The sequence below is a fragment of the Euleptes europaea genome, chromosome 7, assembly GCF_029931775.1.
Source record: "Euleptes europaea isolate rEulEur1 chromosome 7, rEulEur1.hap1, whole genome shotgun sequence".
NCBI lineage: Eukaryota > Metazoa > Chordata > Lepidosauria > Squamata > Sphaerodactylidae > Euleptes > Euleptes europaea.
Window position 1 is genome coordinate 16,396,638 of NC_079318.1, and position 26,521 is coordinate 16,423,158.

Consider the following 26,521-nt stretch of genomic DNA (forward strand, 5'->3'; position numbering starts at 1 on the left):
CCCCTCCTTCAGTTCCCTGGCATACACAGAGAAATTGCAGGAGGGTTCCACTTTGTGCTGGTTGGAACATTCATTTCTCCCCACCACCCCCAGCTTTAGATGTACAAGAACACTGACAAATACAGCATTTGGTTCTTACTTCATTTATTCACTAGTTAATCACCTTCTGTGAGTAGACAGGACTTTTGCCAGCTTGTTTTATTAACATACCAGTAAATATGGGACTAGAAAGAATTTTACAGGTACACAGTTAAATAAACAATCCACTTAGTCTTCAATTGCTCCAGAGTGAACGGCATCTTCGTAACACCCACCTTTATCATTTTTACTCTCCGGGTACAACTTAATAAGGTCATCAATTCTCAGAATAGTAATGGCTGCTTCGGTTGCGAACTTCAAACTCTTTGTTTTGACCATGGTAGGCTCAAATACACCAGCTTGCTTGTTGTCACGGGGCTTTCCATTGATTAAGTCAAGGCCAATCCTATAAAAATGAAATGAAGAGGTGTGAAACAGACATCCTTTCCTTTTATTTCAGGCTCATCTGACCAAAGGTCTTGAGCACAACGTGCATAGGATAAAAGAATTTTAACATTATAAATCATTGAAATGTACAACAAAAGTCACTTTAAATTCTTAAAATACTTGAAACACTTAAAAATTAAAATCACAATAACCAAAAATCGAGTTACTTTACAAGCATAACAGTTAAGTACAATAATAATAATATCACTAGTTAACAACAGTTTAACCTTGCCGTGCCTTTAAGGAAACTATTATTAGCAGATATTTCGCAACACATTTGGTTATTTCTGGGTCAGCACCACCCAACACAAATGGGACCACCCAAGAGTCAACAGGAAGATATCTTGATAAAATGGGTGTAATCCAGGTGGCCATGAAACTGATATATGAATTTCAAAACGGTCTTATCCCAAATTGTAAAATAAGACCCACTTTGAAAGTTTCCATACTAGATATAAGCAGAATGCCTGCTTAAATTCAACTTAACTCTCTCCCCTGTCACAAACACAGCCACGACATACCACCAACTGGAGGAAAATGGTTTAACATTAGCAAGTTATTAGCTGTTATGATATAACATTAGAACTAGGAGCGAGTGTTTAATAGCTACCAGCTATTGATTCTGTCACCAACCCCTTTAATTGGTCATTCCTTTTTGCATAGATACCTACCATTTCAGATTTTTCCGTTCAGGATTAACTTGCGCTTCATTATGAAATGCCCTGAGTTTTGCAACAAGATCTATGGCATCTTGGGCCGCATTGACTGCTAAAGTATTTGGAATTACTAGGAGAGATCTTGCAAATTCCGCAATAGCAAGCTGTTCACGTGATCCCTAATTTAAAAAAAAGAAAAAACTCCTTTTAACATTTCAATGCTTTAAACCTGCATTAGTAGAATAAAAGAACTATTTTATAAACACCAATCTGGATTCCAGTGATCTGTCAGCAGAAGGCTCTTAAGAGCTGCAGATATTCCTACCACCTGCAGCAGTCCTTTCCAATCCTGGGACAGTTTATTCTTAGGTCACAGAACCTGCATGGACCAACAAATGCAGTGGGGAAGGTGATGGGGATAAAACTGTCCTTCATGACAGTCCCACAAGCCCAGGAATAAAACTTTCTTAAGGTCAGAAAAGACTGGCGAGGGAAGCAGAAAGTTCACGATCCTCGCGCTTGATCCAACACAAAGAATGTTTATGTTGAGTGCACTAACATCTTAGTCTTCAATTCAGTGAGATTCCTCTCTATATCAAGGCACAGATAAGTTTAGAAATACGACTGCTCCCAAGGACTGGCAAAACCAAGGTGGCATGCAACAGTTCGTATCTATTAAACCTTAATCCAATCACTTACCATGCTGGTTGCATAATTTTCTAGATAAATGGAAAGCGCTGCTTCGACAGCGCCACCTCCTGGTACCACAGACTTTGACTCTAGTACTCTTTTGACAACACAGAGGGCATCATGCAGAGATCGCTCCATCTCATCACACATGAAGTCATTTGCTCCTCGTAATATAATGGAGGCTGATGTTCGTGCCTTAGTACTGTAAGGAAAGTAGAAGAGTTGGCTTTCATACCCTGCTTTTCTCTATCAAAACGAGTCTCAGTGCCTCTGACAATCACCTCCCCACCTCGCCACACACACACAACAGGCATGTGAGGTAGATAAGAACATAAGAAAGGCCCTGCTGGATCAGACCAAGGCCCATCAAGTCCAGCAGTCTGTTCCCACAGTGGCCAACCAGGTTCCTCTAGGAAGCCACAAACAGGACGACTGCAGCAGCACTGTCCTGCCTGTGTTCCACAGCTCTTAATATAATAGGTGTGCTCCTCTGATAGGTTTGAGAGAGTTCAGAGAGAACTATGACTAGCATGTGGAGGAGTGGGGAATCAAACCCAGTTCTCCAGATTAGAGTCCGCTGCTATTAACCACTACACAATGCTGGCTACACAAAGCTGTTTCCTCCTAGAACTAGCAAGCATTCTAAGAAACACTTACCTTCTTGCCTCACTAGTTATATTTACTTGAGCTACCAGATATTCATTATGTAGCTAATAAAAACTAGATTAAGTGTCCAGGTTCATCGGTAAAGATGAGACATTCCACATCTCACCGTAGCACTTACAGATGACTGAGGATAATTTATCCCACGCGTATAACCGCTCACAACACTTAAACAGTGTGGCAGCAATTAAATGGGAAACCATTTCAAAAAGTTAAGCAAAATTAAATTTTATGCAGCAAGCTTGAAAAGTTCGCATACTTCTTGATTAATTTTTATACGGCAAGTTTGAAAAGTTCGCTTACTTCTTGACTAAGATCAACTCGTCATCACAAATCCTCTCTTGAACCACCTCTTCTGCCTGCCCCAGCATCGACAGTTCAAAGGTTTCTTCACCTTCCAGGTTGGCCAGAGTAGAACAAATAGTGGCTTGGAAAGACAAAAACAAAATGGCTTTTACTATTATACAAAAGGGCTTCTTCTAATCACACCAAGTGGTCCCAAACTCACACTTGGATTTCCAGTCCAAGCGTTGAGTAGTAGTACTATTCCATGTATTTTAGTTTTCCGTTAATAAGACAAACGATGGATTAGATTTGAAGTTCCAATTTCCATATCCTGAACTGTAATTACCTCCAGCAGCCTTAGCGATGTGTTTAAGGTCTCTCTTTAGAACTCTGCGTACTGCCATGGCACCAGCGTCCACAAAGTACTTCAGACACATGTCATCAATGCCACCAGTGGTCAGGATAACATTGGCACCCGTAGCCAGAATTTTCTGAATTCTCTCTTTAGTGATGTCAGCCTCTCTGCACAAGATAGCATGTACGAATTAGTTAAGACCCACTAAATTTGAATTCAAGGTCAGTGTTAAAGCTATAAAGAAAAGATGCTGAGCAACTAACAGATTCTGGCACACTAGTTAGCCTGCTGAAATGTAATGCATATTCTCCCCCACTGTATTCAAAGGCATATAAAAGTTGCATATCAAAACTGTGAAGAATTCAGGAGGGATACCTCAAATGATGTTCTAAGGCATTTCTTGGAAGATTATCAAAGGTTTCTAAATTAGAAGATCAGTAACGGTAAGACAATCTTCCTTGAAAGGCAGCAGCTTTGCCCACTATAACCACTGTCCTAGATGAGCAATCTGTTCCTCTAACTACCGGTCCAGATCTTCTGCTGTGGGCCACTTCCCAACCATTACTAGCCACAAGCACACATGTTCAATGTAGTACAACTTAAAACTGCCGAACGCTGGCACCAAACCCACCTGTGATTTTTGCTTCCACATCCACCATATGTATTGCTGTCAGCTCCCCTATAGGAAAGGGGGCGCCAGGAACCCTCACCCCAGCTATAGCAAGATGTCCTTACAGCTTGCTATCTAGGCGGAGAAACACAGAGAGCACTTTTCTGATCAGAACACCCTAAGTGGACAGGGCTACCCGAAAAGTGCAGATACTCTGAAGTTCTTTATGCAGCTGAACTCTCAGAAGAGCCCAAGAGAAACTGATGCTGCAAGCAGTCCCCAACTTTTGGCCACAAAACAGAAATCTGCTGGGCCTTGAGTGATTTTTCAGCAGCAAGGAGCACATTTCCGGAGATATGAGGCAGAAGGATAAACTGGTTTAAATCTCTCCCATGTTAACCATGGGTTGATGTTTGTACGCCACCCTATAAAAGTACAATTAAATGTCAAAACCACTGCTGTTTTTTAATAACAAACTGAACTGGCTTCTGTACAGCTTAGCAAGCATATAATTTAGAAAAAAAAAACACTATATAATTTTTATGATTCCAGGTTTTAATCTTATATTTTAATATGAATACACAGCAATAATCTTACCATTTAATGATAAAAATCAGTCTAAGATTTATAAACTCCTAAACTTATAATTATGTACGACAGTAAAGTTACAAGTTTAGAACTACATATTCTACAACTTAAGTTGGGGTTGTTTTTAAATCTACATAGCATACCTCTGCCTAATCTGGTCCAGTTTCTCAGGGTCTGTAATAACCACCTGAACACCAAGCTTCATTTTGGTCTTTTGCAGGCTGAAGTCAAGACATGCAATCTTGGCATTAACTATTCTTTTGGTCATGCCTAAAAAAGAAACACACCCAAGATCTTTTATCCAGACAGTTTTTTAACGCTTGGAAAACTTCAACTGGTATTTACAGGATGATTTATACTGCAGTTACGTGGTATTGTACAAAACATGGCAAATTCTGGAAACTGAGTTCCAGCCACATCCTTCTAAAAAAACCCAGGAAGATCTTAGCCTTACCTTGGGATCCCACAACACAGTTCAATGCATAGCCATTTACAAGAATGCTCTCTTCCTGGCTGCGGCCATGTGCCTTCAAAACGTTAATGGAGTTGATGGGATAACGCGCTTGCCCCTTTTGATCTGTGTATTTAACTGCAAGAGCAGCATCCACTACCATGTTGGCAAAGAAATCACTGTCACTGCAAGACTATTAAGGTGAATAAGGGCAGTTGTATCACGAGTTCATGAAATTTACAACACACCTGACATTAAGGTAGCTTAACAAATCAGTAGAACAGCCTTTTGCCATAGCAAAGGCCAATGGATTTTACAGATGCAAGTTCTCTGAAAAACATTCTCTATTAATTCAAGTATCATCACTACATCTAATAGTAAACTGAAAAGAATAGCAAGGACAATAGACAAGGTAGGGTTTTCTGTATACTCAGAAGACTCTAGGCATACAGAAAGATACGACTCGTAAAATAATCAAAAGGAGAAAAAACACTTTAAATGCCGTGAAAATTCTCCAAAAGCAGACAAAATGTTGAGTTAATTACCATCCATTAAAGAAAAAGAGGGGAGAGGATATCAGCCTGCTCAAGCCCCTAAGAGGGAAATTTTGAGAAGCAAGATCCCTCTGCCCCCATAATTCTTCACAGCCCCCACCTTGTACCCCCTAGTAGTAAATTGCCTACATCCTGGACGGATCACAAAAGCAGCCAAAAACAAAAGGAGGAGACTATGCAACCCTAGAAGCCTGGGGAGAGAAAAAAGGGCTGATTCCCCTCTGGACCTCATACTGGGAAGACAAAGTGTAAAATAGTTTACAGACTCCCTATGCACACAGCCAAACTGCTGAAGAAATCAGGCCATGTGAAACAATGTGTAGGCGCAAGTCCTGTAAACCTTCACTTCATTCACGGCCATCCTGGGAGAACATCAAGGGCCATCTCTTCCTGCCTGGATTTTAGTTTCCATACAAACCCATTCCAGCTTTACATTGTGAATTGAAAGGATACACTCCAATGATTTTGGAAGACATAGACGTTTTAGCTGCATTAATCAGACAGTCTCTTCCCAGCTCATCCGAATTAATAACGAGATTTTCATTGATGTAACGAACTGCTTCCCTATTTAAAACAAAAAAATTTCTCAGAATTTCATTTTTAATAGTGTAACAAAGTCAATAATTTGCCCATTTATACAAGTTATGTCAATCTTATATTAAGGACAGCATTTCATACTTTTGTAAATGAAGCAAGGGCTGAAAAAATGATAGAGTGGACCATCAGTATTTTATCACCACACCAAAGGAAAGAGTTGTGTTGCCCTTCATTTTAAATTCTCAGGTAAGTTCAAAACTTAGAAGAAGTCAAAGAGCTGGTTTTTATACCCCAAACCAGCTTACAATCACACTCACTTCCTCTCACCACAAAAGACACCTTGTGAGGCAGGTGAAGATGAAAGTTTGGAGAGAACTATGACTGTCCCAAGGTCACCCAGCAGGCTTCATGTGGAGTGGGTAAACCAACGTGGTTCACCAGATTAGAGTCCACCGCTCTTAACCACTACACCACACAGGCAAGGCTAAAATTGCTTGACAGTAAACACAAACATTTCTTACTTGCAAGCAAGACGATACCCACTAATGACGGAAGTAGGATGAATTTTCTGTTTCACCAATTCATCTGCATTTTTCAACAGTTCTGCAGCAATAATTACCTGTCATAAAAGAGGCATGATCAGGCAAAGCACACTCACTGTTCAAGTCACTCAATGAGAACCAGATGATCATTTCAGTTAAGATACAAGTTACTTTACATACAATTTTAGTACTTATAACTCACTATAGTGGTGGGAACACTCAGACCTTTAGGCCAAACTAAGCCTTCTAACCAGTTCCTGTTCTCCGTCTGGTCCATTCCTACAGTAAATCACTGGGATTTCTAAGGAACAAAGAATGGCTCAAAGAGCTTTCCAGGGACAGAAATCTGAGGATGGCAGAGGGGCATAAGGAGAATGTGAGCAGTGGATCCTAGAGATGTTTTACTGCTTTGGCTGTTGATGAAGCCACCATTTTCTCAAGCCAAGTAATAGGGGGGGAAAACCCACTGCTGCTGCTTCTGGATAAACGGAAGGAGTGTCGGCTCTACATCCCACTTTGTTTTTATGTGCTTGTTGAAGGACATGGACTTGTCACGTTACACTCTGTTGGTTACTGCTAAACCTGGAGGGGGAGAGTGGCCATGTAGAAACAGACTTATTCCTGTGTTAATGTGAAGGTGTACCTTCACATTAGTTAAGTCACTTTTTGTGTGCGCCGTCAAGTCACAGTTGATTTATGGCGACCCCTGTAGGGTTTTCAAGACCAGAGACATTCAGAGGCGGTTTACCATTGCCTGCCTCCACAATCCTGGTATTCCTTGGAGGTCTCTCATCCAAATACTTGCTAGGGTCAAGGCTGAAAGTGTGTGACTGGCCCAAGGTCACCAAGCAAGTTTCCATGGCAGATTTGAACCTGGGTTTCCCAGATCCTCGTCTGACACTTTTAACCACTGCTGCTCTCTAAAAGTCACTGCTTACTCAAGACAAAAACAGTTCTATGAATGATTCAGAACTGGGATAGTACACACATTTGTTATGCACATATACATTATGCTAATAAAAAACAAGGAGCCCCGTGGCGCAGAGTGTTAAGCTGCAGTACTGAAGTCAAAAGCTCTGTTCACGACCTGAGTTCGATCCCGACAGAAGTCGGTTTCAGGTAGCTGGCTCAAGGTTGACTCAGCCTTCCATCCTTCCGAGGTCGGTGAAATGAGTACCCAGCTTGCTGGGGGTAAAGGGAAGATGACTGGGGAAGGCACTGGCAAACCACCCTGCAAACAAAGTCTGCCTTGGAAATGTTGGGATGTGACGTCACCCCATGGGTCAGGAATGACCCGGTGCTTGCACAGGGAACCTTTACCTTTTTAATAAAAAACGGCAAAAGTGTTATTTCTCAACCTCAAACTGCTCCATCCTGTCATAGGTATATTGACAAAGGGAGCCTTGACTCTTGAAAGCTTATACCCCGAAAATCTTGTTCGTCTATAAGGTGCTCCTGGAATTGACTCTAGCTATTTTACTGCAGACCAACACTCCCATCATCCTTCAGTTTACTTTACATCGGTTTGCAAGAATTAACGGTAGTATACCACTATAAAACATACTGTAACTAACTGCACATTATCTTTCAATCTGAATAGTTCTCTAGCAACATGTTCTGCCATTGCATATAGGAAGAAGACAACATCATTCTTCTCCTTCAGACTTTGGCAGGCATTTTTTTTTATCCCATAAGCATAGCCACCCATTTTGTAGTGCAAATGGATAGTAGTCAAATGGGAAGAGTTTGACGGCAGTTTTAACAATAAGAGCAATCTAAATGGCTATAGGATCACACAGCACCAAAAATACTGTTCTCATCTATGTAATTATTAGTGACAGAATATATTGGCCTGTGTCCTACCTCTGCAAGTTTTCCTGCATGCTTCTCTGATCCTACAGTCCATTCCAGCTCTTGAAAGATCATTCCCAGAGTCATGGGACCCATAAAATAGACAGGGAAGTTGGGAGGGCTGGAGTGACAATGGGGGTGAACCACTCCTCTGTCCAGAAGCACATTTTTGCTGAGGGAAGGAGTCAAGTTCAACCTCACTATGGCTGTTCCTATGCATGGATCCTGCAGACCCAGAAGTTATCTTTCCAGGGGTGGGAGGAGGCTCCAGAAACAGACTGGGCTGTTTGAAAACTTCCATGCATGGATTGTTAGAGACTGCTGCTGACAGTACAGATACACAAACAGGTGCCATTGAATTTCAATTAACAACTAAGGTTGCAGTCCTAAACAAGTGAAGTCAAAGCAAGACCTACTGAATTATATGGGACTTATGAATATAAAGTGCCATCAAATCTCAGGCAACATATGGCAACCCAGTAGAGTTTTCAAGGCAAGAGACTAACAGAAGTGGTTTGCCATTGCTTTCCTCTGCATAAGGAACCTGGTATTCCTTGGTGGTCTCCCATCCAAAAACTAAACAGGGATGACCCTGCTTAGCTTCTGAGATCTCATGAGATTAGGCTAGTCTGGGCCATCCAGGTCGGGGCCTATGGGACTTAGTTCTAAGTAATCATAATTAGAAGCACACAGTTCACTAACATAAATCTTCAGGCTCAACAAGTCATTTGATGACTGCTTCAGTTATCATTAGTTTGTGTGTGATTTCATACAAATGGAAAATCACATGCATGAAACAGTACCTTTAAAATTCTAAACTCCATGAAAGAAACAGATACTTCAACACTTTTTGGCTGTGATATTAGAATGACTGCCTATTAAAACCTTCAAGCCAGTAAAACCTGAATTTTGGTGATTTGAAATAATTTGTAAAAACCTGAAAGCGGAGTAGATTTCAAAGTTACAGGAAGTCAACAGTACAGAACAATGACTTGCTCTCAAAACCTTTGAGTTTGCACGTACCACAGAGGTGGTCCCATCTCCTACTTCTTTGTCTTGTAGATCTGCTAGTTCACACAAAACTTTTGCAGCAGGATGCTCTACCTCCAGCAACTTCAGAATGGTTGCACCATCATTCGTAATGGTCACATCCTAGTAATCCAAGCATGGTAAAACATTATTTATGCTCACTTGGCATGGATCATGAAATATAATAACCTGAATTAAAAAATACTGACAAAGAGTTATGCAAACACCATTAGTCAGATGGCTGAATGACAGGGGCTTTTGGGTAAGGATGCATTGCTTTTTTTAATGAACTTCTATGATATACCTTTGGTATTTTCCAACGTTTTGTTTCTCTATGCACATTCCTGAATCATTTAAATAGTGAAGACAGCTATCCTACACACACTAATGGGAGTAAAACTCATTAAACAGAGTGAAGACAATTAATGAGTGAGCATACCTAAAAACTCATCAACTAGAATGGGCTTTTCACTATTTCTTTCTCTTACTCACAAATTTGGTATGAGCAGGCTAGTAATTCTTTTTCTGTACATGTAAATAAGGTATGTATTTGCAAGACTTCTAAGGATGGTTTCTCAGACTGACATGCCTATTATGAACTTCAATACTACTTTCAATTAAGCCTTTTGTTGTGCTGACAAGAATTTTTATGCAAATTAATTGGTTGTTATAAACAGAATTATTTAATACATCAAGCTATAGGTTTCTAACTGTTTACAGAAACGTGTGCCATACAAAACATCAGAACATTAAAACTTTAAAAATACTTAAGATGATAAAGTTACCATAAATATCACATAGCCAAATGGTGCAAGGCATGGTGTACCTTTCTTCTATCTTTACAGAAGAAAGGTATAAAATTTCACCATTAATATTTATCAGTTAACCGCAGAACACACTTTTCTCTAAAACCTTCTCATTGGAAATAATGTTTACTTACACCGATGTCATCCACCAACATTTTATCCAAACCGACAGGGCCAAGGGAACTCTTCACAATGTTGGCAATGGAAGCAGCAGCCATAACTGTTTCAATTTAAGAAAATACAATTTCTTCACAAATACAGTAAATCAAAGCCTTTAAAGAAAGCAAAATAGTTCTGGGAAGATCCCGAATTCAAGACTGACAGTGCTTTGCTTACCATGGCCTAGTTCACACTACAATTTAGCACGTAGGTTGTATCACAGAAGTGCAAAAGCAAGTCTTGAGCTTATGTACTGCATCTGTATAATAAACCAATCAACCAGGTCCTTCAGTCTGTCCATCCATCCTTTTTTACAATGACATGAGCTGAGCCTACACATATATAACTATTTTATTTGCATTCAGTTTCATAACCAAAGCATCTTACAGGCACACAAGTTCAATCAAATCTCCCCTTTATCATAAATACAGTAGCTGCACTGAGGCACTCTATGAACCAGGTCACGGTCATACTTGAAATGTGCTCTTCGTAAAACTGTTCTGCCAGTTCATATAGGAAGAAGATATTGTCAGTCTTCCCCTTCAGACTCTGACAAGCTTTTCTTTATCCCATAAGCATAACCACTTAATTTGCAGCATATATAAATGGTAGTGGAATGGGAAGGATCCAACTCCTATTTGGACACAGATTCTACATAACCTTCTGAGTTTAGAGGCACTACTTACATATGCCAATACAACAGATTAAGAAAAGATAAAAATTGTTAATAGAATTATTACTCTTCTCTTTCTATCACTGTCATCTGCCAGAAGGTGAAGACTTTGTTTTTCTCCCTTAGTGATCCCTCCTTATGCTTTAAATTTTCCTGCATTTTGGTTTTTTTAATATATATTTTAACTTTTGTTTTTTAACCAGTATGATGATATATTTTTATTATTCTAATTGTTACTTTCCTTTGTGGGCCTGATTGGGCAGAAAAATAAAATATACACATCGTAAACAAAAATAGATTCTTTTAAATACACTATTACCAGTAAAAACCACAATATAAAAATAAATAGCTAATTTCAACAAGTGAAAGAATGGTAGTTACTGGTTTTAAATTCACACTAATCCATACATAATAAATACAAAAAAGTTTATTAAATAAAAATACTAAAAGCCACTAATGAAACAGCAATCTTTCAAGCTGCAAGTACTATGTAAGTAAGTGATCTGGATTAACAGTTATAAAAGCATCACCACCCCAGTCACTCAGCAAACACTTTTTATTAGGCTCATCAGGAGTGCTGTTTGTTTTGTTTTTGGTCCTAGATTACCAGGTACTGTAATAGTGTGAACACTGAGGACAGGGGAACCTTATATGCATACAGCTTAAGGAGAATCTTGAAAACGGGAACTCATCACTGGGGAGAAATACCCATGTGGATTGTAAGTACTATTACAGATTGCAAAACATGACCCTGCTAAATCTAGGAGACTTGGGGCAAAAACGCATGGGAGGTTTTGCCTTGGATTTGCCGCTCTCTAAGATGCACCATTTTCCCCATCTGAATTCTCAAAACTCTGCATCAGGGCTTATTGTTGTGTTTTGAGAATTTGGCTGGGGAAAATGTGCATTTGGAGAGTGGCAAACCCAAGGCAAAACCTCCCATGCGTTTTCGCCCTTGTTGCAATCACTGATTCAATAAAATTCGCGACTTCACGTGTGAACCCAGCAAAGAAGTCACGGGGAACAATTAGTTTGTTTGAAGGATGCTGCCCTGGCGAACAGACTGACAAGCCCCGTCCCAAGACCACAACCCCCCCTCCCCCACGTAGCTAAGATCTAGGTCCAAGAGAACAGTAAGATCGCACCATCTTAGGATCTGGCGAGGCCGCCGCATATTGGGATAAATTGGCGAAAATGAATTTTACAAGGATGTGTGTGTGTGTAAAGTGCCTTCAAGTCGCAGCCGACTTATGACGACCCCTTTTGGGGTTTTCATGGCAAGAGACTAACAGAGGTGGTTTGCCAGTGCCTTCCTCTGCACAGCAACCTTGGTATTCCTTGGTGGTCTCCCATGCAAATACTAACCAGGGCTGACCCTGCTTAGCTTCTGAGATCTGACGAGATCAGGCTAGCCTGGGCCATCCAGGTCAAGGCTTTACAAGGATAGTTAATGAATGTTTTTTAAATAAAATAGAAATAAAAATAGTAATTTTAAATACTGTCAAAACACTTCTCCGGAAGTCCAGTGGTGGTGGGATACACTGTTAAGGTGGGTGGTGGATATTGTGTGTGTGTGTTCAGTGCCATCAAGTCGCTTCCGATTCATGGCGACCCTATGAATGAAAGTCCTCCAAAATGTGGATATTAGGCTATTAGGTGGATATTAGGGCACTATATATTTTACAAATTATATAATAGTAGTGTAATTTTAATGGTTGTATAAGCGCTCTTTTTGTATTTTTTATGTTTTCTTTTTTGTATTTGGATTTATGTGGTGGATATTGTGTGTGTGTTAAGTGCCGTCAAGTCGCTTCCGATTCATGGGGACCTTATGAATGAAAGTCCTCCAAAATGTGGATATTAGGCTATTAGGTGGATATTAGGGCACTATATACTTTACAAATTATATAATATAGTGTAATTTTTAATGGTTGTATAAGCGCTCTTTTTGTATTTTTTATGTTTTCTTTTTTGTATTTGGATTTATGTGGTGGATACTGTGTGTGTGTTAAGTGCCGTCAAGTCGCTTCCGATTCATGGCGACCTTATGAATGAAAGTCCTCCAAATTGTGGATATTAGGCTATTAGGTGGATATTAGGGCACTATATACTTTACAAATTATATAATATAGTGTAATTTTTAATGGTTGTATAAGCGCTCTTTTTGTATTTTTTATGTTTTCTTTTTTGTATTTGGATTTATGTGGTGGATATTGTGTGTGTGTTAAGTGCCGTCAAGTCGCTTCCGATTCATGGGGACCTTATGAATGAAAGTCCTCCAAAATGTGGATATTAGGCTATTAGGTGGATATTAGGGCACTATATATTTTACAAATTATATAATAGTAGTGTAATGTTGATGGTTGTATAAGCGCTCTTTTTGTATTTTTTATGTTTTCTTTTTTGTATTTGGATTTATGTTTATTACAATTTGTTTTGGTATTATAAAAAATAATAATATATTTTTTAAAAAAAATAAAAATAAAAATACATTAAAAAAAAAAAAGGATCTGGCGAGGCTGGGGTCGCCATTCCTGCTGAGGAACCTGCTGGTTTTGCACATCCATGTGCCGCCCGACACCCCGCCGCTCCACGCCCAAGGTACCCGTGCCCGGCAGCCCATTCTTACACGGCCTGGCGAGTCACGCCGACCAGAAGAAGCCGCCCCTCCCCCCGCCATTTTAATCACGTGCGCGCGCCTCAACCGGCCCCACGCAATGAGAGGCCGCAACGCGACCGTTAACTACCCGGGAAAATGGAACGAGAACACTCCCCCCCCCCTTTACCGTTCTGGGCGCGGATGGTCTCGCCGGTGCCCCGGTCTCCGAAGACCGCCAAAGGCCCCTCCAGCGCCGTCATCTTCCCGAACAAAAGAGGCCGAAAGAGCAATGCGCGCGCACCACCCCGCTCCCTGACGAGGCGACGCTTTCCGGGTAACCGCCGCCTGTCAAAATGGCGCCTGGCGGAAGGATGAAAGAGAAGGGCGGGAACCATCCGGGAAACTCGGAGGCGACGGCTGTGACGTTGAAAGAAAACCGACCAATTCAGAGACGCGTCACAGTTCGGGACAACCCAGGACGCGGTGGCTGTGACGTAAAAAGAAAACCGACCAATTCGGAGACTCGTCACAGTTCGGGCGGTTCGGTTGTTGCTGCGGATTGGTCGGGCGCTAAGCGAATGAGAAGGGCCGCCCCCGTTGCGTGGCAACCAGCGAGGCCGGTCGCACGCTGGGAGGGACGGTTCCATGCGTTCTAGGAGATTCTAGAAAACGTTTGACAGGAAAGGAGGCGTGGTTTCTCAGGAGGGAGGGAACACGCCGGAAATGGTGAAAGGTGGCTGAATCGTTTCCGGAAGTTCATCTTCCCCCCCCCTCCAGTGTTTTAAAGAGAAACCCACTTTTTCGTTTTCTCATCTCAATTGCTATTGGGGCGTCCTTGCACTATCTCCCCCCGGGCAGGTATCAGCAACCCCAACCACTTCTAGAAGCGGCCTTGAGCTTTTCACTACACGTTAGGCCATCGTGGGCTGCAAGTCCCAAACAGAGAAATAGGCGCAGACATTTTTGTTTCCCCGTAAAGGGCTGGAGGATATCCGTGACCTACTCAAGGGGAAAAAAAGGTGGGGGAGCTGTGACACTAAAAGGCTGCGCCGGATATGACCGAAATCTCAGTGGCCCCTCACACCAATCTGAAGTAGCTATTGGCTGCCGAAGACAAATGGAGGCGGAGCTACGTGGAGCGACCAATCAGAAGTAGGGATGCGGGCGCGGTGGGCTTAGGCGGCGCCATGCTGGTGCAGGGCTGCAATTCTGTTTTCTTTCCTTTGCGGTTAGCATAGAGATTTGAATAGTGAATCCATAGTAATAATTTTGCTCCCTTCGCAAAGATGGCTCTGCCTAGCGTCTCTTAGTTTGCTGGCCCACCACCGCCCCCGGCAGGATGGCATTGAGAAGATGGACTTTGCAGCTGGGGGTTGCAGCAAGGGGATTCCGGGAAGCCGGTCCAGGTACAGAACCCTGGTGTGGGGGTGGTGGTGGTGGTGGCTTGCCCTCAAAACCGCACCAAAAAAGCGGAAACTGGGAGAGTTGGTTCCATGCAAGAAAGTGGGAGGCTGTGCCTCTTATAGCTTTGTCCTTGTGACAGTACCCCAGAGATCTCCCGGTAATAATTGGCTTCCAGGCTGCCAGGGAAGGAATTTCGGCCTAGCTACAAGCCTGCTCTGTGCACTGGGTCACTGGGCTAAGAGGCATGGAGTGTCAGAGTGAACGATAAACAATGATAGGAGATATTGTCGAAGGCTTTCACGGTCAGAGTTCATTGGTTCTGTCTGGAGGTTTGGCTTGGCTTCCTGCCCTGAAAAACCTCCAGACTAACAAAGGCTACAGTCAACAATAGCCATGCAGATTAGCTTTGGATTTCACACATTACCAGATCATTTCAGGATACAATGCTTCCATATTAACATACCACACTCTCATTAGTACATTATCTTGATACTTACAGGACAATGATTAGCACATTACGTCTGCTGGACAGTACTCAGCTCAAACCCAACCCCTCTCTGACTCTTCCTACACACTTGACACTGAGAGACACTGTCCTTCACTGTTACTACTCTGAAGATGCCTGCCACAGCTGCTGGCGAAACGTCAGGAAAGAAAATTCCAAGACCACGTTTACACAGCCCGGATAACCTACAAGAACCAATGATAGGAGAAACTGGATGAAACTGCAACCGTACTGAGTCGCCTTTCTGTCCGTAATACAATCAGATATGCATAACTTGATGCATCGTCATAACTTGAATTTGGATCAATATCTCTTCCCCAGTATAATCGGGACTCAGAGATTTCTGCCCATTAGGGCCTCTGAGTCAGCAGCTGCAAATAAACTGTTTTCTTGGTAACGATCTTGGGTCTCCCTCTCCCCCCGGGAACCCCTGTTTTACTGCAACATCCTAATCACTTTGCTTGGGAACTAACTTAATTGCCTTATGTAGAATTCATTTTAAAGCAAGCCTTGGTTCACACGTGCGGTACACACGAGGTACATAGCACTGTGGCAAATTGGATGGAACTGATTCAGACTGTCATTTTGGATTTCAATTTAGGGTGTTTTTTTACTATGAAAAAATTCAATGTGAATAGAAAGGTAGTATAGCAGGGAGAAAACGTCTACCTTTTCTTTTTGCTTGCAGTGTTTTAATATAGGTGAGCTTTCCAAAGTGTGATCCTCCACCTACAGTTTGAAGTATTGCTTTCTGTTATACCGTCTCGAGTAATTACTGCCTCACTTCCTTAGTTTGCTTACTGGGGTACTACTACGCTGATCCTAGATATGTTTCTTCAAAAGTAAGCTGTACCGTTTATGATTGCAGCCCTAACCATTGGCGTATTGTGAAGAGGTGTGACAGATGAACCATTGCATCATGGGGTTTTCTTGGAGTGGGGGAATTTACACTGTAGTCAGTTTCCCATTCATATAAACATACCCTTTCTGTTACATTTATTATAATACTTGCCCTTCTTTTTTTCTGTAAGTAGCTTAGATTACTGGGGCTAGATGAGGCCATAGCAAGGAACTGAACTTTTGCTGACATTGGGATCATCTATATTAAACATTGGAATGGTTATTTATTTAAAAATATTTATCCGCCTCCTATCCACATAGGGTTCCCAAGAGGCAAACATTAAAACCAGGGTGGATTTGAGTTAAATCAAATTGATTTAAATCAGGATTTAAATCACTAGTCGGTAAGACTAGATTTAAATCATGATTTTCTACACTCTTTTATGGCCTGCTGCCATTATAGGCTATACACACAAAGATCCCAAGACTTGTGGAGTATTCCTTTCAAATGGTTTCACTTCCATTTTTACTGCTTGCCCCTCCCTCCTCACACTTAGCTCCTTGTGCAGATCTATTCCACTCCGAACAATCTTCTATTCATTGAACTTCTTGAAATTTAGCACTTAAGGGGTAAGGGATTGATTCTGTGTACAGAAAACAGAACCTTTATTGGCATTAACAGTAACAAAACAAACATGTAAGGCAGCTAGGTATGGATCTAAAAAAGAATAAATACACAGTTCATCGGTAAATATTATAATAAACAATTAAATGAGGGTTCCCCTCCTTCTTTCTCCCTCCTTTAGGACCTTGGCCAGGAACTCGGCTACTTGAGTGGTAACTTCAAAGCTTTTGTCATCCAATAAATGGGCTATGTTTCCAGTAGTCATTGCAATAGTAAATTGAGGAAGGGAGCTAATTAAGCTGCATCGAAGCTGTGTAAAAAGTGGACAGTACAAGAGAATATGTTGTATTGTGTCAGGTTCTTTGCATTGACACCTACAATATCTTGCTTCGCGTGGTATTCCCTTGTATCTACCACTAACAACAGCTAAAGGGAATATATTAAATCTGGCCAACAAAAATGCTCTACGGTGAGAGGGTATAGTTAAGTTAAAAAAATACTGGGCCATAGAGTTTGTTTGATAAGAAAGGCCTAAAAAACGAGGGGAGCAGATACCTTCAGCACCGGCTTTTATTATTTGGGAATCACTGTCCCATATCCTTTTTTGGATTGACCTAAAAATATATAATTCACTGGAATTGGACAAGGAATCAATGATTCTGTGTATATAGATTAGCAAAGGAACAATGGGATTAAGGTCTTTTTCACAACTCTTCATGTTTATTTTATAACATTTTTGCCGTGAAGAAGAGACATGTTATTTCTGCAGACACAAGTTCGCAGTTTTAAGAACTGCAAAACCAAGCATCTGTGATAATATCTTCTAGATAGAAAAATTGCCCAAATAATATTACAGAAACTTCTGGAAGATCAGAAGAGCATGACATTGTGAATGGGTTAATTGATTTATTGAATTAAACCTCACCCTCTCTGGCAAATGCCAGTCTCATGGCAGCTTCCAACAAGAGCATACAACTATGAATACATCAATTCAAAAATATCACATTAAATTAAAAACTAGACTCAATTTAAAACATACAAGATGCCCTATTGCAATAACTCATAAAATATACACTGAAGAATTCATTTACCAAAAATTGTGTAAATATACAGTCTCATGCTACATAATTAAAAACTAATCCTTATTTCATTATGAATATAACCTTTGGACTATAATGTATCTTAAATAGAAAACTATCTTTAAATAGATTTTCCTCAAAAAGCATTTTATTTTTTAAAAATCCAATTTAAATTTTAAAAATCCTATTTTTAATTTAAAAACATTATTGATTTTTATTCACCCTGATTAAAACAACATTTAAAGTTTATATCAAATAACTGAATAAAAACATATAAACACACATAACACCAAAACCAGGGAAGAGAGCCAATGATAGTTATTGGAGATATTCCAAACAAAACAAAAAGAATCTTCACCCACTGGTGGAAGACAACAATGGAGGGAAACAGGTGAATCTCCCTGGGGAAGGAGTTCCAAAGTTTTGGTTTCCAAAGTATTGGTTTTTATATGCCAACTTTCTCTACCACTTAAGGAATAATCAAACCTGCTTACAATCACCTTCCCCTCCCCACAACAGACACCCTATGAAGAAAGCTGTGACTAGCCCAAAGTCACCCAGCTGGCTTCATGTGAAGGAGTGGGGAAAGAACCCGGTTCACCAGATTAATGTCTGTTGTTCATGTGGAGGAGTGGGGAATCAAACCCGGTTCTCCAGATTAGAATCCACTGCTCCAAACCACTGCTCTTAACCATTACACCACGCTGTCTCAGATGACAGGGCCTCTGAAAATGACTGGAGTGGTTGGGAAGTGAATGGTTAGGATGATGATCAGGTTTATAATTACTGTTCTTGTGACCCTGGGCCCATCTGTACATAACTACTTATAAAACTTGTTTTCCCATTAACTATGCGGTTCTGTGCACTCTTGAGAGTAAATCCCATTAAACTCAGGGGCTTGCTTCTGAGTTAGCACGCATAGGGTTGGACTGCATACCCCCCCAGAAGTAGCATAGCCTTCATCTGACAGATATAAATAGATAACCTGCTATACACGGTTCTTCCCTTCTCCATCTTACCTTCACAGCAACCCTCTGAGGTAAGTTACATGTTGAAAGACCATGTCTGGCTTATGGTCACTCAGCTAGTTTTCTGGCAAGCGGGGATTTAAACCTGGATCTCCCTAGCTCTGCTCCCACACTCTATAATCTCAGCACAACACAAGATCTCCAAATGCCATTTAAAAAATTTCTCCAGAAGACAAGGCGGTCTTAATAAAAAGTATTAAAATGGCTTTTGTTTTTGGATTTTGCTATGGACCAATGTGGTTACGTACTTTTTTCTGTGGTAAATAGGGGCATGCTGTAAACAAGTCTCATTAAAGAGAATAATGTAGTTAAGACTATAAGTATGACAGTATTAACAGACAATCTTAAAACATGTTATTCAGACACAATCCATTTGAGTTCACTAGGATGAACACATGCATTTTCTCATCTCTCCCCCCCCCCATTCAGCAATAGAGTCTACATTATTTTATTTTTGCATTTGTTGGTAAATGCAGCTACATTGCTGCAGGATTGTGTCATTATAATGTAAGCTGTATACTAGAATGGCATTATATTCTGTTATGCTTTATGTTGTGCATGAACCAGGTTATTTTCAACAACTCTTAAATGAAGGAATTTTTCTGTTTCTCTTCTCTAGGTATTCGATTCAGTTCTGCAATTCCCAGTTCCACACCTTCTGTTGAGGATGAACTGGATACAACAGAAAATGAAATTGTTGCTCCTGATTTTACTAATCGGAATCCTCGTAACTTGCAGCAGTTGGCTCTAGCAAGGAAAGAGAGAGGCTGGAAAACAACGTGGCCAACACAAGAGTATTGGCATAGGTGGGTTATTTTAAAAAAGGATAGCAGAAGTCTACAAAAATCTTGTGACATTATCATTAAAAAAAAACTTGTCCTAAAGCACAAAACTGCTTTTGTCTCCTAATCTACAGAGTACCTTTATGTTTTAAAAATACTCTTATTTTCAGGCTTGTATTTAATACTGATATTCTCAACTTGCTTCACCATCATTTCCCTTTTGTTGTCTTTGGGTTGCCTGTCTCCATAAATCTGCATTGGCTTCCTTTGGTTGTCACATTCCACACCCAGAATCTGGTCCTTATAGTTTACACGCTGTGCTCCTGATGATGAAGACACTGGTGACCTCTCTATAGGCTCCTCCGCACTTACTTTGCTGCATCCAAGTGCCCACTGACTGCAATCCTGCACCGGCTTTAAGGCATCCAGCTGCTAGCTCTAACATGAGCCCTTGTGTGCAGTGCTCCTCCTGCTTCAGCCAGGGAGGGAGGGAATTGTTTGAGCGTCTGAAGAAAGGTGCAGAAGTACCTCTGTATAGAAGAAAGAGCCTGCCAAGGCACAGCATACTTAGGACAACAGCAGTGCATTGAGAAGATGTCCTGCTACATGGGTTTTTTATAAGAGCCCTGTCACAGATTCACCAGTTTCAGACATGTGTTTCCCCCTCACCTTTCTATGTCACATAGGTTTCCTGTGCAATCAGTACATATTTCTATGGGTAGTTTTGTTTGTATGCACTTTTTTAGGACAATACCTATTTGGTGTATGAGAATCCATTTCCCATAATTGCAGAGTGGCCTTTTGAGGACTGATCCTGCCTCTAGTTCTGCAGTTTATTATTTCATAGGATGGAAGAAACCTGTGTCTCCTCCTTCAGTCCTGATTTGGAATGAGAATATCATTGCTTAGGCATTAAAGGTTCTTAGTCCTTTGTGTGTATCCTGTGGGACTTTAAAAGGTCTGAATCACAGCTTGGCTGTTTTATTAGCTGTCCTTCCTAAAAGCATGAGTGTCCTCTCTGTTAAGATAATGGATTGTGACCAGTATGGACATACCATATCAGTCTCAGCAACCCTGGAGAAAATTACTTCATCCTTCCTTAGGAAATGTCTTCCTTGGCAACATACAGGATTCTTCCCCTGGAGGACTGTATGTTGGGCAATCACTTGAGAATCAGTTTGTGTCTTTTCTTGGCATTTGGGCTCTGATATCTTAGTTTCATTTGTTGCTGTTACTTGACAGAAAGGTGTTCCAACTGAGAATTTTATCTCAAGTAACACACCCCATCCTGGGATTAAGAGATTTTCTACATCCCATAAGAAGATGTGGCTCAGTGGAAGGGCCTCTGCTTTGCTTGCTGAACATCACAGGTTCAATCCTTGGCAGCTGTAGTAAAAAAGGACCAGGCAGTAGGTGGTGTGAAAACCATTTAGCTGAGACTAGAGAGCCAGTGCTAGTCTAAGTAGGCAATACTGACTTTGATGGACCAATGGTCTGATTCAGTATAAGGCAGCTTCATTTATTCATCCTGTGGTACCTTCAGAACAAGCACATGGATTTCCCCTAGTTGTCTTTTGCCCAGCTTTGGTATTATAGACAACTACTGCCAGCCTTGCTGTTAACGGGCAAGTGTAATTTAACTGCTTTGTTTGTTTGTTTATGTGATTTATAACCCGCCCTCCCCGGCCGAAGCCAGGGTCAGAGCAGGTAACATCATACAAAATACATTAATATAATCAGTAATAAAAATAATAACAAAAATATAAATTTAGAACAATAAAATCTCAATTTAATACTTAAAAACTATAGTAACCATCTATGTATGTGGTACTTTTAATATAAGCAAAAGATGCTCACAGCCCCATATTGCTTACTAGCTAGATTTCCACAGCGAAGGCTTTTTTAAGAGTTAGGTATGAGGGCTAAGAGTTTACATCACAGGCTTCACAGAAGTGGATTTTGAACTGTGGTTTCAACTGCGTATGGAAGAAGAATGGCGGGCAGGCATTCTGAGAAGAAGTATCAGACAAGAGGCTTATGATTCTCTGCTAGAAGTAGAATCGTACAGAAATTTGTTACTGGCAATTGGAAAAACATCACTAGTTAGCAAAATAAAATCATGACATTTTCTTGCTTTGGAATCTAGGTTGAGACTTGAACAAACACAGAATCACGTGGAGGCCTATGTTGAGCATTGCAGCGGTCAAATTGTAGTTTCTGCTTCCACCCAAGAGTGGGCCATCAAGAAGTACCTTCATCGTACAACAGGCGTGACAGCATGTGTGAACGTCGGGCAAGTGCTAGCTCAACGTTGTCTTGAAGCAGGAATCAACTTTGTGGACTTCCGAGCTGTAATTCCATGGTCAAAACGTTGCGATACGGCAAGTTGATCATTTTAGAAGTTTTAGTAAACTAAACACTCTAGGTGCTGTCCCCCCACCCTCACCCCACGAATCAAACTCTCATCACAGATCTGGCTGGATAACTGCTTACTTGCAAGCACTGAGCAGTAGAAGGGCTATAGTGTTAAATGCTTCAGTTGACAACATGCAGTCCTGCTGAGTGAATTGTCTCATGATGTCTGTGTAGTAATACAAAATGTCACCACTAGCAAACTCTTGATAATGAGACACGCAGTGTTGTTTAAAAGGGCAAGAGAAAATCTGGGCATTATCACACCGCCCAAATAATGCACTTTCAATGCACTTTGAAGGTGGATTTTACTGTGTGAACTGGCAAAATCCACTTGCAAACAATTGTTAAGGTGCACTGAAAGTGGATTGAAAGTTCATTATTTGAGCTATGTGAAAGTGCCCTCTGTCAAAGGATTGAGACAATAGATGGGAAGTGTTTGGACTATTCTGTATGGTGCTAAATGTTGGTATAAATGATAATAACCAGTGACTCCATTCCTTTCTCTTTCTAAACAAAACAGATCCGGAGCTTCCGAAATGCTATGAGCGAAGGTGGCGTTGTACTGAAAGAGCTGCGAAGAATTTATGAATAAGTTTGAAATTTGGGAGAATGGGCTGAGAAACAGACTATTAAAGCCTCTCATGTTGAATAAAAATCTTATGGACAAACTGGTGTTGACAACAATTTTTTTTTAAACAAACATTTTCTACATGTCTGCCTATACCTTGAAGCCTCATGAGGCTTCGTATGGGGAAAATGTGCATCTAGAGCAGTGGTTCCCAAAGTGGGCAGTACCACCCCCTGGGGGGCAGTGGGATTACCTAGGGGGGCACTAAGAGGCAAGGGGGCAGCAGGGGGCACCAGAGGTGGGCCCCTTCAACTGTGTCGTTCACTAATTTACAATAGATCAAGCTATGGCACCATGCTGGCAAATTTGGTGGAAACTATCAGAATATCCCCCCAGACTTTGAAGAGCTGGTACCACTGGATCAGGTTCATCCGTTTTGTTGAATAAATTTCAATTAAGAAGTTTCAATTTGGTTTTGAATAGATGTGCAATTGATTGTTACTGTTTTGAAATTTTATTGTTATGATCTTCTTTAGTGAGTAGGGTTGCCAGGTCCTTCTTCTCCACCGGCGGGATATTTTGGGGGCGGAGCCTGAGGACGGCGGGGTTTGGGGAGGGAAGGGACTTCAATGCCATAGACTCCAATGGCCAGAGCAGCCATTTCCTCCAGGTGAATTGATCTCTATCGGCTGGAGATCAGTTGTAATAGCAGGAGAGGTTGGCAACCCTATTAGTGAGTCATGCAAACCCCTATTTTGAATAATGCTTTTTATAGGGTAAGGGGGCACTGGGGTTGAGTTTGTAGAACTAAGGGGCGGTGTCCCGAAACGTTTGGGAACCATTGATCTGTGTGTGTGTGTGTAAAGTGCCATCAAGTCGCAGCCGACTTATGGCGACCCGTTCTTTTTTTTGGGGGGGGGGGTTCATGGCAAGAGACTAACAGAGGTGGTTTGCCAGTGCCTTTCTCTGCACAGCAACCCTGGTATTCGTTGGTGACCAGGGCTGACCCTGCTTAGTTTCCGAGATCTGACGAGATCAGGCTAGCCTGGGCCATCCAGGCCAGGGCAAACACTGATCTAGAGCAGTGGTTCCCAAACTTTTCGGACCACTGCCCCCTTGTTTCCACAAACTTAACTCCAGCTCCCCCTACCCTATCCTATAAAAAACATTATTCAAAATAGGGGTTTGCATGACTCACTAAAGAAGATAAGAACAATAAAATTTCAAAACAGTAACAGTTAATTGCACATATATTCAAAATCAAATTAAAACTTTTTAGTTAAAATTTATTCAACAAAACTGATGAACTCGATCCAATGGTACCAGCTCTTCAAAGTCTGGGAAAAAATTCTGATAGTTTCCACCAAAATTGCCAGCATGGTGCCCTAGCTTGATCTATTGTAAATTAATGAACAACACAGTTGAAGGGGCCCACCTCTAGTGCCCCCCTGCTGCCCCCTTGCCTCTTAGTGCCCCCCCTAGGAAATCCCACCGCCTCCCATGGGGTGGTACTGTAGGCTTGAGCTAAGGGTTAATGAAAATAATAAAAGCAGCTTTCTGAGGTGAATGAAAGATGTGAATTCACAAACTTCTAATGCGGTTGTAGGAGACAAAAAATATCCAATCTCCCCAATGCCCTGCTCCAAGCACCGATTGTTCTGCCCACCCTAAAGGCAAAAGTTCACATATTAAAGGTTTCACTTTAGAGATAAGCAATACTTCACTAATAGCCTCAAAGAGCCAAGTACTATAATGCAGCCAAAGTACAGAAGTTCACCGGATAAGACAGTAGCTTAGATGTATCTCCAAAAACATATTAAATCATACAGTAGTTTATGGACTGTCAAATAAGACACCTGGCTCATTAGACAAAAGGTATGCCAAGATGACACCAAGATGAACATCTCTCATGTGTTATCTCATTCGGGAAAGGTGAAAAAGGTATTTGTTTATCACAGGTGTAAAAGTTGGCATGAGAAAATAGAGAAAAGGGCTAAAGTCATCCAATGTCAATTAAGCTAAAGCCCAAAATTAATTGTGTGAGACCATGGGCATAAGGTAACCAAACGATAAGAGGGTGGACTAGACAAAGAACTCACGAAAAGTATAAATACATGCGTATACTGCATGCTTTTTTGAAGAGCTGTATTTGGCTGTCTTGAGACAGAGCTCTTCCTTGCTAGCAAATAAAATCACCTCTTGCTTCCAAAGAAAAGAACCTGAGTCGTCCTCAGGGCTGGATTTAGGTTTGATGAGGCCCTAAGCTATTGAAGGTAATGGGGCCCTTTATATGTCTAGCTGTCCTTTGTCAACAAGAAATTGTCGCTGTTTTTTGTGTTGAATATATGCTATATGGTAATTTATGGACCTAATAGGTATCTAAAGCCATTTGCACATAAAATTTGTATTTTATCAAAGTAATTGTCGAACTGAAATACAATTAAGAAGTATATTAATAGTGAAATAATTATTAAGCTCTAACTGTAGATAACAGGTACAACAGCTTGACCTACATTCAACTGTGCTGCACTGCAGTCTGCAGCTGCATGCTACATGTTGCCATGCAACCAGTCCATGCAGAATGTAGGCACCCTATACATAGAAATGAGCAAACCAGTGATATTTTAGGGAGCAGGCTGTCAGGCGGGGCCCATTACTTACATCATAGGAGCCTACACAACACAAAACACTGTTGCTGTATGTAGGTTTTATTTTATTTGTTTTTTATCTTATATTGTGGAAATGTACATCTGGTATTTTTTCCCCTTTAAATTTTTTTGCAGGCCCCCAAGAGAGCAGGGCCCCTAAGCTATAGCTTGTTGAGCTTATACGTAAATCCGGCACTCGTCCTCGTTTTTGGTGGGTCTTGTAATGCCCAGATATAAGGGCTGGTTTAGAACACTATGTATTCATACGCACACACATGGAAGCTTTGGGAAGTCGGCACCCGGGAGCCATGAACCAACAAATCATGCTCTCTGTGCTTGGTACGGCCTTTCACCAGTAGAGAGCTCTGAATTACCTTCATCTTTAGGTATGTGGTTTCTAGTTACTAAGATCACAAGACCTAGAACTTGCTTAGAGACAGCCTTCGGCCAATATCTATAGGTTATGCCCTGACCTGGATGGCCCAGGCTAGCCTGATCTTGTCAGATCTCAGAAGCTAAGCAGGGCCGGCCCTGGTTAGTATTTGGATGGGAGACCACCAAGGAAGACCAGGGTTGCTGTGCAGAGGAAGGCCCCGGCAAACCACCTCTGTTGGTCTCTTGCCATGAAAACCCCAAAAAGGGGTCACCATAAGTCGGCTGCGACTTGACAGCACTTTACACACACACACACACACATGCTAATTAGAGTGAAGTAGACACCTAATGTGCATTGGTGCTTTTGTGTATCAATCTGCTTGTCAGCAGCCATGGGCCCGCCCCATGCGAACGCATAAATGATACCGACTTTCCTTTGTTTCTCTGAGGAGTTAACTCTGCATCTTATTTGTGGGTTAGTTCACAGACCCCCCCCCCCCGCCCAGGTCTGTGTTTAGGTAAATGAACTGTTGCTCTTTTTAACCTCCTCCTAGTTGCCTTCATTGGACTCTCTAAGGCAACCAGGGCACTTCAGTCTGCGCCACAGAGTGTCGTGGTGCAGGCGAGGAGCGAGGGCTGTAAGCTGTAAGCGTAGTCTGGGGAACTGTCCAAGGTCATT

General features: G+C 41.3%; 2 protein-coding genes and 2 non-coding genes across 4 annotated transcripts; 1 reads left to right on the plus strand and 3 right to left on the minus strand.

The window, feature by feature from the left end:
* Positions 1-255: 255 nt before the first annotated feature.
* On the minus strand, positions 256-13,840 carry TCP1 (t-complex 1). The gene is made up of 12 exons (XM_056852669.1): positions 13,761-13,840; positions 10,277-10,362; positions 9,331-9,459; positions 6,436-6,533; positions 5,831-5,941; positions 4,827-5,008; positions 4,516-4,642; positions 3,166-3,341; positions 2,838-2,961; positions 1,881-2,073; positions 1,197-1,360; positions 256-484 (listed from the first exon to the last, which is right to left on the minus strand). The coding sequence occupies exons 1-12, from the start codon at positions 13,831-13,833 to the stop codon at positions 268-270; spliced, it is 1,680 nt and encodes a 559-aa protein (XP_056708647.1). The 5' UTR covers positions 13,834-13,840; the 3' UTR covers positions 256-267.
* Positions 8,063-8,199, minus strand: LOC130481284 (small nucleolar RNA SNORA29). The gene has a single exon (XR_008933469.1). It is a non-coding gene; the product is annotated as a small nucleolar RNA SNORA29 (small nucleolar RNA).
* On the minus strand, positions 10,791-10,925 carry LOC130481285 (small nucleolar RNA SNORA29). Its single transcript, XR_008933470.1, has one exon. It is a non-coding gene; the product is annotated as a small nucleolar RNA SNORA29 (small nucleolar RNA).
* An 86-nt stretch (positions 13,841-13,926) lies between the features above and the next one.
* Positions 13,927-22,881, plus strand: MRPL18 (mitochondrial ribosomal protein L18). Its single transcript, XM_056853306.1, has 4 exons — positions 13,927-14,067; positions 19,649-19,860; positions 21,983-22,217; positions 22,772-22,881. The coding sequence occupies exons 1-4, from the start codon at positions 13,927-13,929 to the stop codon at positions 22,841-22,843; spliced, it is 660 nt and encodes a 219-aa protein (XP_056709284.1). The 3' UTR covers positions 22,844-22,881.
* The last annotated feature ends 3,640 nt before the right edge of the window (positions 22,882-26,521 follow it).